The sequence below is a fragment of the Lepidochelys kempii genome, chromosome 2 (assembly GCF_965140285.1).
Source record: "Lepidochelys kempii isolate rLepKem1 chromosome 2, rLepKem1.hap1, whole genome shotgun sequence".
NCBI lineage: Eukaryota > Metazoa > Chordata > Testudines > Cheloniidae > Lepidochelys > Lepidochelys kempii.
In genome coordinates this window covers 40,111,423-40,124,093 of record NC_136381.1, presented here as the reverse complement: position 1 = coordinate 40,124,093, position 12,671 = coordinate 40,111,423, and the positions used below count along the sequence as shown (strand labels likewise).

Genomic DNA, 12,671 nt, shown 5'->3' with positions numbered 1-12,671 from the left:
AGGATTGGGGGAAAGCAGAATCACCGTTTTACCCCTGGGAGAAAGGAGGCTGGACATTTACCACCCCATACCCCTGTTATTTGTCCCAAATCTCCTGTACAAGCAGAGGAGCCCCAGAGGTGCTATCATTGTAAGTCCACTGAGCACCTGAGGAATAATTGTCCTTGGCTGAGAGGGAACAGGCAGCAGGTAACACATGAAGCTGCTGATTCACAGAGACAGGCTGTTGCCTCTTTCCACACAGGATTTGTAAAGGTTATGTGACAAAGCTCTGTCCTTGTCTCCGTGGTTCCTGTGTTTCCTGGTGGATTTCGCTAGCCTCGGGCTTACTGTGACCCTCCACAAAGACCTTCTCTCTCTAGAAGCAAGGGTCACAGCTTACTGAGCCATTTTCATCATAAGCCTGCAAGGGAGGTGAGGAGAAGCAACCCTCCCTTGCACAGTCTCTGTTGTCTCCCAGTCTCAGTGATTAATCGGGGAAGGGTGGGTGGGGTGAAGTCACATGTTTGTAGCAAGCAAGCATGTCTGGCTCAAACCAGGAAGGGCATTGAAGTCCCAAGCTGCCAGGGAAAGCGGGTTCAGAGGTAGTGTCAGCACATCAGTTAGCAGTCCCAAAGGGATTTCTGTGATCCAACCCATCACACCTATCGTCTTCATTTGACTTCCAGGCCTTGTTCAACTCTCCCATTCACTGAAAGGGCCATCCACTTCTCCTGATCTTCACCAATCCGTCACTTATCTCTCTCTTGCTGACTTCCCCCTCTCCGACCATCACATGGTATCTTTGAACACCGTCCATGAGCCTCCCCCACCCCAAAAAACCCTGTCACTCAGTCTTTCTGTGACTTCAAGTTTATCAGTGTTTTGACTTCTCATCTGCTCTCAGCCCTCTCCTCTCTTTTTGCCTTTCTCTTCCCCTTCCTCCATCGATATGATTGTTGATTCTCTCCATTTCACACTCGTTTATTTCCTACACCCTTTACTCTTTGCTCCTCTCTCTCATCTCAAGGTCTGCCCTGCAACCCCCTACCCTGGCTCATCACCAAAATCCATTTCCTCTGTCCCTATTCTTTTGCTGCAGAGAATCTCTGATGGAAATCCCATGACCACCCTGACTTTCCTCCATTACAAATTTGTTCTCTCGTCTTTCATTTAGGACACCTTAAAACAAACAAACAAACAAACAAACAAAAAAAACCCCAATCAGATTCTAAAAGAAACAGAACTTTATTAGAAGGAAAAAAGGTAAAAGAAGCACTTCCGTAAAATTAGAATGGAAGATAATCTTACAGGGCAATCAGATTAAAAAACACAGAGGATTTCCCTCGGGGCCAAACTGTAAAGTTACAAAAAGAAAACCAGGAATACGCCTTCCTCTCAGCACAGAGAAAATCAGAAGCCAAAACAAAAATAAGCTAACACATTCCCTTGCTAGTACTTACTAATTCTAATGGAGTTGGATTGCTTGTTTCCTTGATCTGTGTCCGGCAAGCACACAGAAGAGACAGACCAAAACTTTTCCCCCTTCCCCTGCCAGATTTGAAAGTATTTTGTCCCCTTATTGGTCCTTTTGGTCAGGTGCCAGCCAGGTTACCTGAGCTTCTTAACCGTTTACAGGTAAAAGGAGTTTGTGCCTCAGGCCAGGAGGGATTTTATAGTAACTGTATACAGGAAGGTTGTTACCCTTCCCTTTATATTGATGACACTCCCTGACACAGATGCAGAAATTTCTCATTTTCTCTTCCTCTCTAATCTCTCCACTTGCCCCAGTGGCCTCATGCATCTTATCTCCTGATATACCTTATGCCCTCTTTTATCTTCATCCCTTACTTTCTCCTTAATTTCTCACTTTCCTCTAGCTCTTTTCCCTCACAATACAAAACTTGCTTTTGTCTCATCCATCTTAAATCCTTGAACCCACTTGCCTGTCTAACTACTGCCCCGCTTTCATTTCTATGTTAATTGAGAACACTGTCTACAACTGCTGTCTGGAGTTCCTCTCTTCCATTTCCATCCTAGACTCTCTTCAGTCTTGCTTCCACCCCTTCCACTCAACTGAAACTGCTTTTGTAAAAGTCTCTGTTGACCTCATCCTAGCCAAAGCTTGGAAACGTTACTCCTCCATCTTCATACTTCATAACCTGTAAGCCGCCTTCAACACAGTTGACCATGCTCTGCTTCTAGAAATCTTATTCTCCCTTGGCTTCTGTGACTGTGTCTTCTCCTGGTTCTCCTACCTCTCTAATCACTCCTTCTGCATGTCCTTTGGAGGATCTCCAATATATCCCCTCCATCTTTCTATGGGAGTTCCATAGGGCTATGTCCTTGGTCTCTTTGTCTGGATAATCTCATCCATGAACATAAATTCAGCTGCCATCTCTATGCTGATGATTCACAGATCTTGGTGTCAACTCCAGACCTATGTCCTTCTGTCCAAACTAAAATCTCAGCCTGCCTGTCTGATGTTTCCTCATGTATACGTAGTTGTCAGGTCAAGATCAGCATAACTAAAACAGAACTCTTAATCTCCCTCTGTCCCCCTAAGGCAGGGGTGGGCAAACTTTTTGACCCAAGGGCCACATCTGGGTATGGAAATTGTATGGCAGGCCATGAATACCCACAAAATTGGGGATTGGAGTGCAGGAGGGGGTGAGGGCTCTGGCTGGGGGTACCATCTCTGTGGTGCAGGAAGGTAGGATTGAGGGATTCGGAGGGGGATCAGGGCTTGGGCACGGGGTTGGGGTGATGGAGGGGGTTAGGGGTGCAAGCTCTGGGTGGCACTTACCTCAAGCAGCTCCATAAGCAGCGGCATGTTGCCCCTCCGGCTCCTGCGTGGAGGCAAGGCCAGGCAGCTCTGCGTGCTGCCCTATCCACAGGCACTGCACCTTGACAAATGAAGTCTTTCCTATTCATACCTATTCAGTATGTTGCTGCAAAGATCATTTTCCTGGCTTTCGCTTTGAAAATGTCATCCCTCTCTTTGTATTCCTCCACTGATTCCCTCTTCTTTAGTGTATCAAACACGAGCTACTTGTCTTCACTTTCAAGGCCTTTCCCAGTCTACCTCCACCTGACTTACACTCTCTCATTCAGTATAGAAAAGTTGACTCCCATTTCAGGTTGGCCCATGATGTCAGCCTCTATGCCCATTTGTTAAATTTTCAAACAGGCTCATTTGTTCTTTCGTCCTTCAAATCCTTCCTTCAAACTCTACTTTTCCGTGGTACCTACAAAAAAAATTTACAACAGTTTGGTTGCTGGTGTGCTGAGAACACAGCCTATCATGCTGTCTAATATTGTCTCATTATTTCTTTGTATTCCCTGTCTGTCTGTATCCATTTGTTGTCTCTTGTCTTGTACGTAGATTGTAAGCTATTCTGGGACTGGTTTTTTGTGTTTGTGCAGTACCTACAACAATGGGATTGTGGTCTATGATTAGGGCTCCTAGCTGCTATGATAATAAAAATAATAAATAACAATATGCTATTGTAAGGAAGCATGTGGGATGATGTTTAAATCTTAATGGGTGAATTAAAATAAATTTTAAGTATTTTTTTCAACAGATATATTTCTCTTAAAGTAAAACACTTACACATTTTGTTTTTTGGAGAGAACTTGGACATGAGGAATTTTCAGGTTATTTGTGTGTGCTGGGAAAGTATTCTCTAATGATAATCCATAATTATTTTATGTTTGTTTAGTTTAATTTTAACAAGTTGAAATTTTGGGGAGTTGGATTGAAAACTAGAAAGAGTTTAGTGTACAGTTATTGTAACGAAAATTGAAACTGGTAGATCTAATCTTATGCTTGTTAAATCTTATATCAAGATATAATGTGACCTTTTTTCTTGTTTCAGATATTTGGTTTTCAGGCAGGATTGACCTCTTTGGATGTTAGAGGATCGTACTGCTTACCTACTCCAATTATCCCCTCTTTTAGTACTGCTATTTATGGCAAACTGCTTAAGTTTCCCAAATGTTGGTGAGTATTAAACTTACAATATGAAACAGTAACAGGTAATCTTTCAGTTCATTTTTGTGTTATACTTATTGACATAGGTTAAAGATAAAGGGAATTTTATTGAGTATAGTACCATATTTGCCTCTAGGCCTTTGTGTTTCTTGTAGAATATATTATCATATAAAGTCTGTTGTCCACAATAAAATTTAGGTGAGGATGTAGCTGTTAATTAGTGTTGTAGGGCCTTTTTTTGTTTGAATGAACTAAAGGAACAAGCTACAAAAGCCTATAGCAAATGTTTTGCTTTTAAAATGGAAGTCTTATGGACCAGTTCTTTGAGTGCTGGTCCCTTTTGTGTATTTCACACATGGGATATGCATGTGCACCATTCACCTGAGATTAAAGATTTCTAGCAAAGTGTCCATTGATCTGTGCCCATACAGTTGTTCCCCTCGTACTCCAAACCAAGGGCATAGGGAGCAGTATGGATCAGCCCCTCTCCAGTTCTTTCTTGTTGCTGCGTGGCCGGAGTTGGAATCCTGTGTCTGTAGATGTCTAAGTGGGTCACTTTAGTCAGGCGGTCCAGCTGGTGACTCTTTTTGCTTCATCTTCTGGCAGCCTTCGGAATCTGTGTCAACAAAGAATAGTCAGCATTGACTCCCACAAGGACTATGGACTTTATAGGAGTGACCCTAGATTTGACCTCAGCAAGGGTCTGCCTACCTACAGAAATATTCAAGACCATGAACAATTTGATAAGACAAGTCTCTTTCAGACCACACACTCTGTCAAGGCTTTTCCTGCAAGGCTACACGGCATCGTGTACTTGCATAACAGTGTTTGCCAGACTTCACCTACGTTGCCTACAAGCCTGACTCTGGTCCATTTACCCAGCAAACAGAGACCACATAAACACCAGAATAACAATAGTCACCTTGCCTCGTGGATGAACCCGGAACAAGTACATGTGGGAATTCTTTTTGTGTCACAGAGGCATCCCTTATTGGGCAGCCCACCTAGACAATCACACCACACAAGTAATTTGGACCGTGTGAGGCCAGAATACACATGAACCTCTGAGAACTGAGAGCAGGCCATTAGCCTGCAACGTATTCCTCCCACTAGGATCCTACCATGTTCAAATAATGTCAGACAGCATGACAGCTCTCTTTTACATAAACAAGTTGGAGCAAAATCCCTTCTCTGAAGCACTGAATTTATGGAATTGGTTCATCAGAAACCACATAACTGTCTTGGCTGAATGCCTGCCAGGTGCACAGGATTCTCTAGAAGACAATCTCAGCAGGCACTTCTCCACAGAGAATGAGTGGGAGATATACAATTTTTTCCTGAATGATACACGCAATGGGGAACACCTTCTTGGGATCTGTTCTCATCCCAAATGAATATGTAGTAAACCATTTACTGCTCCAGGGCAGCTCTTGGCAATGTCTTCAGGGGCAACGCCCTTCTGTTATCCGGGACAGGTCAGCTCACATATGTCTTTCCTCCCATCCATCTGCTACCACAAGTTCTGTGGAAGATTTGCTATGACAGAGCTCAGGTCATTCTTATAGCAGCCAGCTGACCCATACAGTTCTGGTTTCTGGACCTTCTGCAAAGTCAGCCCGTCCTTCCATCAGTATCCATCACTCCCCAGATTTACTAACTCAGAAGAACGGAAAGATCAGACATTCCAACCCAGCCGCCCTTTTTGATCTGGTATTCCCAGGGGCAACAGACCTAGAATGTTCATGCTCATGTAGTCTTTCCTCAATCAAAGTTGGAAAGATTTGACCGTAAAATCTTTTCTGACTAAATAGAGGCATTTCTCTATCTAGGCTCAACATAATCAGTTATCTCCAGACTGTGCAGATATCCTTGCTATTTTAGATTATCTTCTGTCCTTGAAAACATCAAGGCTTTCCACTAGTTACTTGCAGATCCATCTAGCAGCCATCAGTGCCTTCCCTCTAGTAGAGGGATATTCTGTTTTTACTCACCCAACAATCATTAGATTCCTGAAGTTCCTTATTAGGGCATTCCCACTGGTGGTGCAATCTGCACCGCAATGGAACCTGAACCTTGTGCTGTCAGTATTTACTAGACTACCATTTGAACCACTGGCCGCATGTTCTATGACTCACCTTTCCATGAAGATTGCCTTTTGAGTTGCCATCACATCAGCCAGAACAGTGAGTGAACTGGGAACACCTGATCCGCCATATGCTATTTTTAATACGCCTTCCCCCTGAAATTCATTCCTGAAGTAATTTCTGAGTTTCACATAAATCAGTCTGTCTTGTATTCTTCCCAAAACTTCATGCTTCTGATGAGAGAAGATTTCACTCTCTTGGCATCAGATGAGCTCTGGCATTCTACCTGCAAAGGACAAAACCAGTAAGAAAATCACAAAGACTGTTTATCGCTACAGTGGGACAGTTACGGGGGCAAACATTATCTGCTCAGTGACACTCTAAGTGGATCTCTGGCTGCATCATTCTGTGTTACCAGTTAGTATATATTCCTTCCCTGGATGGGGTAAGAGTCCATTCCACTAGGGCACAAGCAGCCTCAAGAGCATCTCTTCAAGAGGTATATGTAGGGCGGCCACCTGGAGCTCCATCCATACATTCATGAAGCATTACACATTAGTTCAAGCTGCCTCTGGAGAAATGTAGGATCTGCAATATTACAACCACCTATATCAACTGTATCCTTGCTCCTCCCCTCCTGTTTAAATATTGCTTATCAGTCACCCACATGTAGAATACACATAGGGACCAGCACTCGAAGAAGAAATGGAGGTTAATTACATGTAACTGGAGGTTCTTCTTCGAGTGCTGTCCCTTGTGGGTGCTACACTCTAGGTGTCGGTGCGTCCCGGCGCCATTGATCGGAGATTTTCGGTAGCAGTGCCTGGTAGGGACACACGTGCTCAGTTGGTATCTCAGTTGGTTATCTTCTTGGAATCTTCCTGAGCGTGTGCGTCCCGCACCCTCCTCAGTTCCTTCTCAGCCATCCTCGGCTGAAGATGGGACTCAGGGCAGTGCTACTTTTCTTTCCTGGTCTCTGTAGGAAACAGTAACAAAGAACATAGAAATAGTTATTAGTTACATCCCAGTTGTTTCCCTTCCTTTAGCATAGTTACATAGTTAGTTACTTAGTTAAACAAACAAACAATGTTTTCGCTTCAGGCTTGTCTCCCCCTGAGACACTCTCCCCTGCCATTTCTAATTCACAATGCCAGGGGCTTCAGGATTCAAAAAGTGTGTTTCCTGTCAGAACTCCGTGCCATGGTCGGATGGGCACTCACGTTGTGTGAAGTTAAACCCATTCCCACACGCTCCCCGGCCAGATCCGAACCAGTTGGGAGCATTGCTTCACCCTCTCTGGAGCAGAGGCAAGAAGGGTAGGATGAAGTCTCTCAAAGGAGAGACTTTAACAAGGGTAAAGGGTCTCCAGCGAGATCCTTGCCTTCTGTGCTGACAGCACCAAAGGCAGGCGCCTCCATCTTCTCTGATGTCTCAGCTGGAGCTCCTGCAGAGCGCAGAGGCCGATACCCGACCTCCCGCATCGGGAAGGTTTCTGCTGCACAGTAAATAGATGCGCTGTAGACAGGGCGCTCTACCCCGGTGCCAAGAAGAACGTCTGCACCGAGCCTACCTCCCACCCCGGCACCAGCAGCGGACCCCCTGCAGGGCACTTCCAAGCGCTCCGCGGCACCACTGACACTTTCACTTGATAACGCGCTAAAGCACAGAGCAGGCTTAGCACAGCCCAGGGCGCAGGAGCAACAGTTTCTCACTCACTGTGACCTCACAGTGCCACCTGAGCCTAACTCCCTGCTCCTGGATAAACAGGGCTCACTTTTTGAACAGCCGCTCTCCCCACCTGAACTGGCTACCTTTACTGACAGCGAACTCGATATACATCAGCAGGCGGAATTCTCCTCACCTGCCTCTCCTCCTCCACCGGAACCTCTTCCACATCAGGTCATGGCTCACAGCCACCAGCCTCAGTTTCCCTACTTTGCCCCCCCGTGGGCGGCACCTGGGTTCTCCTACCCTATGCCTTGGCCTCAGTGGTGCCCCTGGCCACATCCTCCTACCACTCATCTTCAGACCTCTTCCACCAAACCTCTACCTCCTTCTATGCCTCCATCTCCAGCTCCATCCACTTCTAGAGTACCTGAACCCCCTCCTGAGAATGTGAGCTATGCACCATATCCTGACTCAACGACCCCTAACTCTCCATCAGCTCCAGACGGAGCCCTCTTCTCTCCGCCTCCTCAGAATGTTGACGACTGTAATTGAATTGTATTGTAAACAATTTCAAGAACTTTTCAGGAGGGTGGCACTCAGTGAAAACATCCCCTTAGAAGAGGTTCAGGAGACAACACAGACTCCTCAGAATCCTTCAACCATCTGTGCCCTCAGAGATCGCGCTCTCCATAAACGAAGCACTCCTGGAACCAGCTGACACACACTGGCAAACTCCAGCTTCTTTATTACCAACTTGCAAAAAGGCCGAACGTAAATACTATGTTCCTGCTAAGGACGCTGACTTTCTATTTTCTCATCCACAACCGAACTCTCTTGTCATGGATGCAGTCGCACAAAGGATGAAACAGCCACAATATTGGCCCATCCTGCAAGACGAGGACCTTAAATACCTTCACACCTTGGGTTGCAAGGTTTATTCGTCGTCCACTCTACAATTCAGAATTGTGAACTATTCTGCCCTCCTCACCAGCTATGACTTCGATAATTACAATAAACTTTTTGAATTTGCCTCCTACATTCCAGAGGATAGGAGAGCAGACTTGAAATCAATCCTGAATGAGGGCCAACTGATTTTCAGAACAGGCCTACAAGCATCTCTTGACACGGCGGACGCTGCAGCCCGTACTACTGCAACTGCTGTGGTTATGCGCAGATCTTCGTGGCTCTCTGCATCCAGCATCCCTAAAGATCTGCAGACCAAAGTGGAGGACCTCCCCTTTGATAAAGATAAACTTTTTTTCCCACAAAAATGGATGAACTCCTTCATGCCATGAAAGATTCTAGAGCGACACTGTGCATCCTGGGCATTCACCCATCTCTTCCCAGGAGACCATGACAATCAATCCTACCAAAGACCACGCACACAACAGTATTATCGGCCTCAACCCAAACCATACGACATAACTAGGAATCGTGCTAGACCCCCTAAGCGCGGACAAAATCAAGCTCAAGCAACCACCTCCCATCCATCGGGGAATAAACAACAATTTTGAAATGTTGGTCTAGGGTCTGCACGACCACCCCTTGATTCCACCGCATACTTGCCCATTTGGCCACCGCCTCCAGAGATGGAGATATTGAGTGGGGGCTGCTATGGGGAAGTGGCCCAGGGAATTGTACACGTCCTATTTCCAAAAGTTAGCTACCATAGCTGCTACTATTAGGATCCCTGGGTTGGAGCCCGGAGTAGAGGGCAGGTTCCCCACTCCCTTCCCCGAGTGATTCAGCTTCAGATGCCCAATTCGGGGCCTCAGTACTTTCATCTGTGTCAGACTGAACTCTGAAGTTCCAGACTCCAGCGGTGGGTACTGCTTGGGAGTCACCTACAGTGGAGCACCAATAGGACACTACACGAAGAAGTAACCTTGTGCAGTTAAGCCTGCAGCGTTCGGAGGATGTGGTTCAGACCTGAGTCTGTGTTTGTAGCATGGACACGGTGGGGGAATAGTTTGTTAACCTTGTGCAGTAACGATGGTTCTTCGAGATGTGTCTCCCTGTGGGTGCTCCCTTCTGCTTCAGAGTTCTACTGGTTGACTCTGTGATAGAGAAGGAACTGAGGGAGAACTGCTCCTGCATGCTGACTAGCCTTGTGGCAGGTGGGGAGCCACACATTCTCGGGCGGCACGGACTGCTACTGAAATTTTCTGATCGACAGCACAGTGCGTGCACACACACCTACTGTGGAGCATCATAGGAGGACACATCTTGAAGAAACATCATTACTGCACAAGGTGAGTAACTTCTTCCCATTTTTTCTTGAAAGAATACCAAGAGTTGATGTCAACTGACACATTTAATGTGTTTAACTGAAGAGCTCTGTTCTCACTTCAATCAGAATCAACCAAACTCAGGGTTTGAAACAAAGTAGGGAAATAATCTACAACCTAGCTCCACCAATTAGGTCTTGTGTTTAAAATCGGATGCTGTAGAAAAAATTATTTTTGTTTTTAAAAAATATTTTCAATTAAATATGACATTTTGCATGTCATAGTAGAAATATTTCAGGGTTTTCCCTTTGGTTCTAAATATAATATACATATTTTTACTTATATTGAATGTAAGTCTTCTCCTTGAGAAATATTATTAAAAAAGAAGCAGAAATCATAGTGAAGAAAAGTGAGCATGTTAGAAATACTGTCCTCATATTTAATATTTTATATGCATTAATGAAAAAAATGTATTTTTGTCCTATTTATGAACTATGCAAATAGACTAGATTTATATATAATGCTACACTGGAATATACTAAGTTGTTTACTACTGATAGCTGCACTATGTTATCTTAATGGATAATAATATTTTAACACAGTCAGTACACCACCAGGTGGTGGTAGATTAATTTTTGTTGGTCATATTTTTCATTGATACTTCACAAAAACACCTAATACTTTATGTGAAATAGTGTGCTGATCTTTCATTTTGCTGATGAAATACTGACTTTATTATGGTAATTTAGAAGTGATGTAAATTGTCAACACTGGTGAAGAGTACTTTAGTTGTTAAGATTAGGAAAAACAAACTTTTTTCACTCAACGTTAGTTGGTTGTACTTGTTAACAAGTATTAGCTTGTAAAAATGAATTAGATGTTTAAAACCTAAATATAAATTTTGGTTTTACATTATTTTGAAAAGTTCGTGTACATGTGCAAAATGAAATTTTAAAATGATCTAATTCTTTTAAAGATGTCGGCGATGAAAATCTGTCAGTAGGCAAGCTACCTATTAGTGTTTAACAATGTATGTCTCTGTGCATATTATGCCTTCTTCTATCTTTTTTTTTTTTTTCATTTGTAGACTGTAGGTTACTTTATGTGATGTAACATGATAAATTCCCCAGGCAGAAAAAACAACTCAATAGACCATCAACAAAAAAGAAAACTCATAATTTAAACAAAAAAAAGTGCTGTCTTAAAATGAGAAAATATATATCAACATTTGGGAATAGGATTTATAACCTGAATAGCATCTATAGCTTACTACATTTCTAAATTATTTTAATAGTGAGTTTGATCATTTGTTTTCAGGGTATAATGCTTTTGTAGATTTTTAAAAAATATAAATGTATTTCACAATGTTAAGATAAAACTAACTTATGCAAACAATTTATCTAAACCAAGCAACGCCAATTTGAGGGTAATAAAGTAGAAAAAATAAATGAGTACAGCAGCAGCCTGCTTAAATGAAGTGTAGTTTGAAGTGAATAAAACTCCAGATGAAATGCATCAAATAGCACTTGAACTAAATCGAAATCAGCATGAGGACTGAGAGCTCATTGAAGTCATGCACTGAGTGAGAATTAGTCTGGTAGAATAACCTGGTAATGTCATTAAGCTTCAACTCATTTTTTTTCCCTTCAAAATTATACCACCTGCTTTATGTGGATTTTTAGATTTCACATTCCAGAATTTCTTAAAGTACACACATCTGATGCTACATATGTTCTTCTATTTCTTGGGAGAAAATATATACCACAGACCAGAGCTTTTAAAAAGAAAGACATTTTATGAACTGTTATGGAATCCCTTAGGTAGTATGTTTTCAGTTAGCAGCGAAAATCTCAACTTTATTTCTGACATAAATCAGCAGAATAGCTTTCATTTTTCTTGTTTCAAAATAAAAATTCCGAACTGTACACTAACTATATACAATATATCCTATATTTTGCTATATTTACATTTTTAAAGTGTAGTGGAGAAACCTAGGTAACATTTGATAAATGAAAGTAAATTAGTTTTCCCCCCATCTCCCATAAAGATGCTGGCAACTATTTTTATCATTTAAACAAGTCATATTTGTTTTTGTTTACTACTTTGGTGTTTTAATACAAATGAATACATCGGCTTAATGCCAAGAGATTTGCTCAGAGCAATTAGTTCAGTGTGTTTCTGACTATATTTTAAATTCCTGTATATGTAACTTATTTTAAAATTAAAGTTAAAAATATCATTTGTGTCGTTCACAGTGGCAGTAACCTACAAAATACAATGTTAATATTTGTGTTTTACAACTAATTCATGTAGTGTTGCATGCTAGCCTATTAAACAGCTTTCAAACCTTCTAGGCAGACGTTTAAAAGCAACTAAAAAATTAGCAGAATATGGCTTGAAAGACCTACTGACTAATAATACTACTTAATGCAAAACAGAAATCTTGAGAGGAATTAACTGTTTTTTCATTTTTCTTTTGGCTAGAATTTATTTTTCAGCAGATGAGGTAATTGGGTGTAGGGCAGTTTAGTATTGTAACACAGTATCACCAGTAGAGTAGCACTTTGTTGTTCTGTAGATGAATATTTGTTAAGGTTCCTGTGGTACCAAAGATTAGATTCCTAAGAGAATTCTGTTTTTTGTTTTAAATATTTGGGCTGATACACAAATGTTTCATCTATATGTTTTATGAGGTAGATTTTGATCCAGCTCATATGT

At 42.5% G+C, this 12,671-nt stretch overlaps 1 protein-coding gene across 13 annotated transcripts in view; it reads left to right on the top strand.

Annotated features, from left to right (window-relative positions):
- VPS13B (vacuolar protein sorting 13 homolog B) overlaps positions 1-12,671 on the top strand; it is a 922,277-nt gene that overhangs the window by 201,701 nt on the left and 707,905 nt on the right. For all 13 annotated transcript variants that reach the window (XM_073330465.2, XM_073330462.2, XM_073330464.2 and 10 more), the window contains exon 16: positions 3,858-3,982. In XM_073330465.2, coding sequence (XP_073186566.2) covers positions 3,858-3,982 — 125 coding nt within the window. The remainder of the gene's footprint in view (positions 1-3,857; positions 3,983-12,671) is intronic.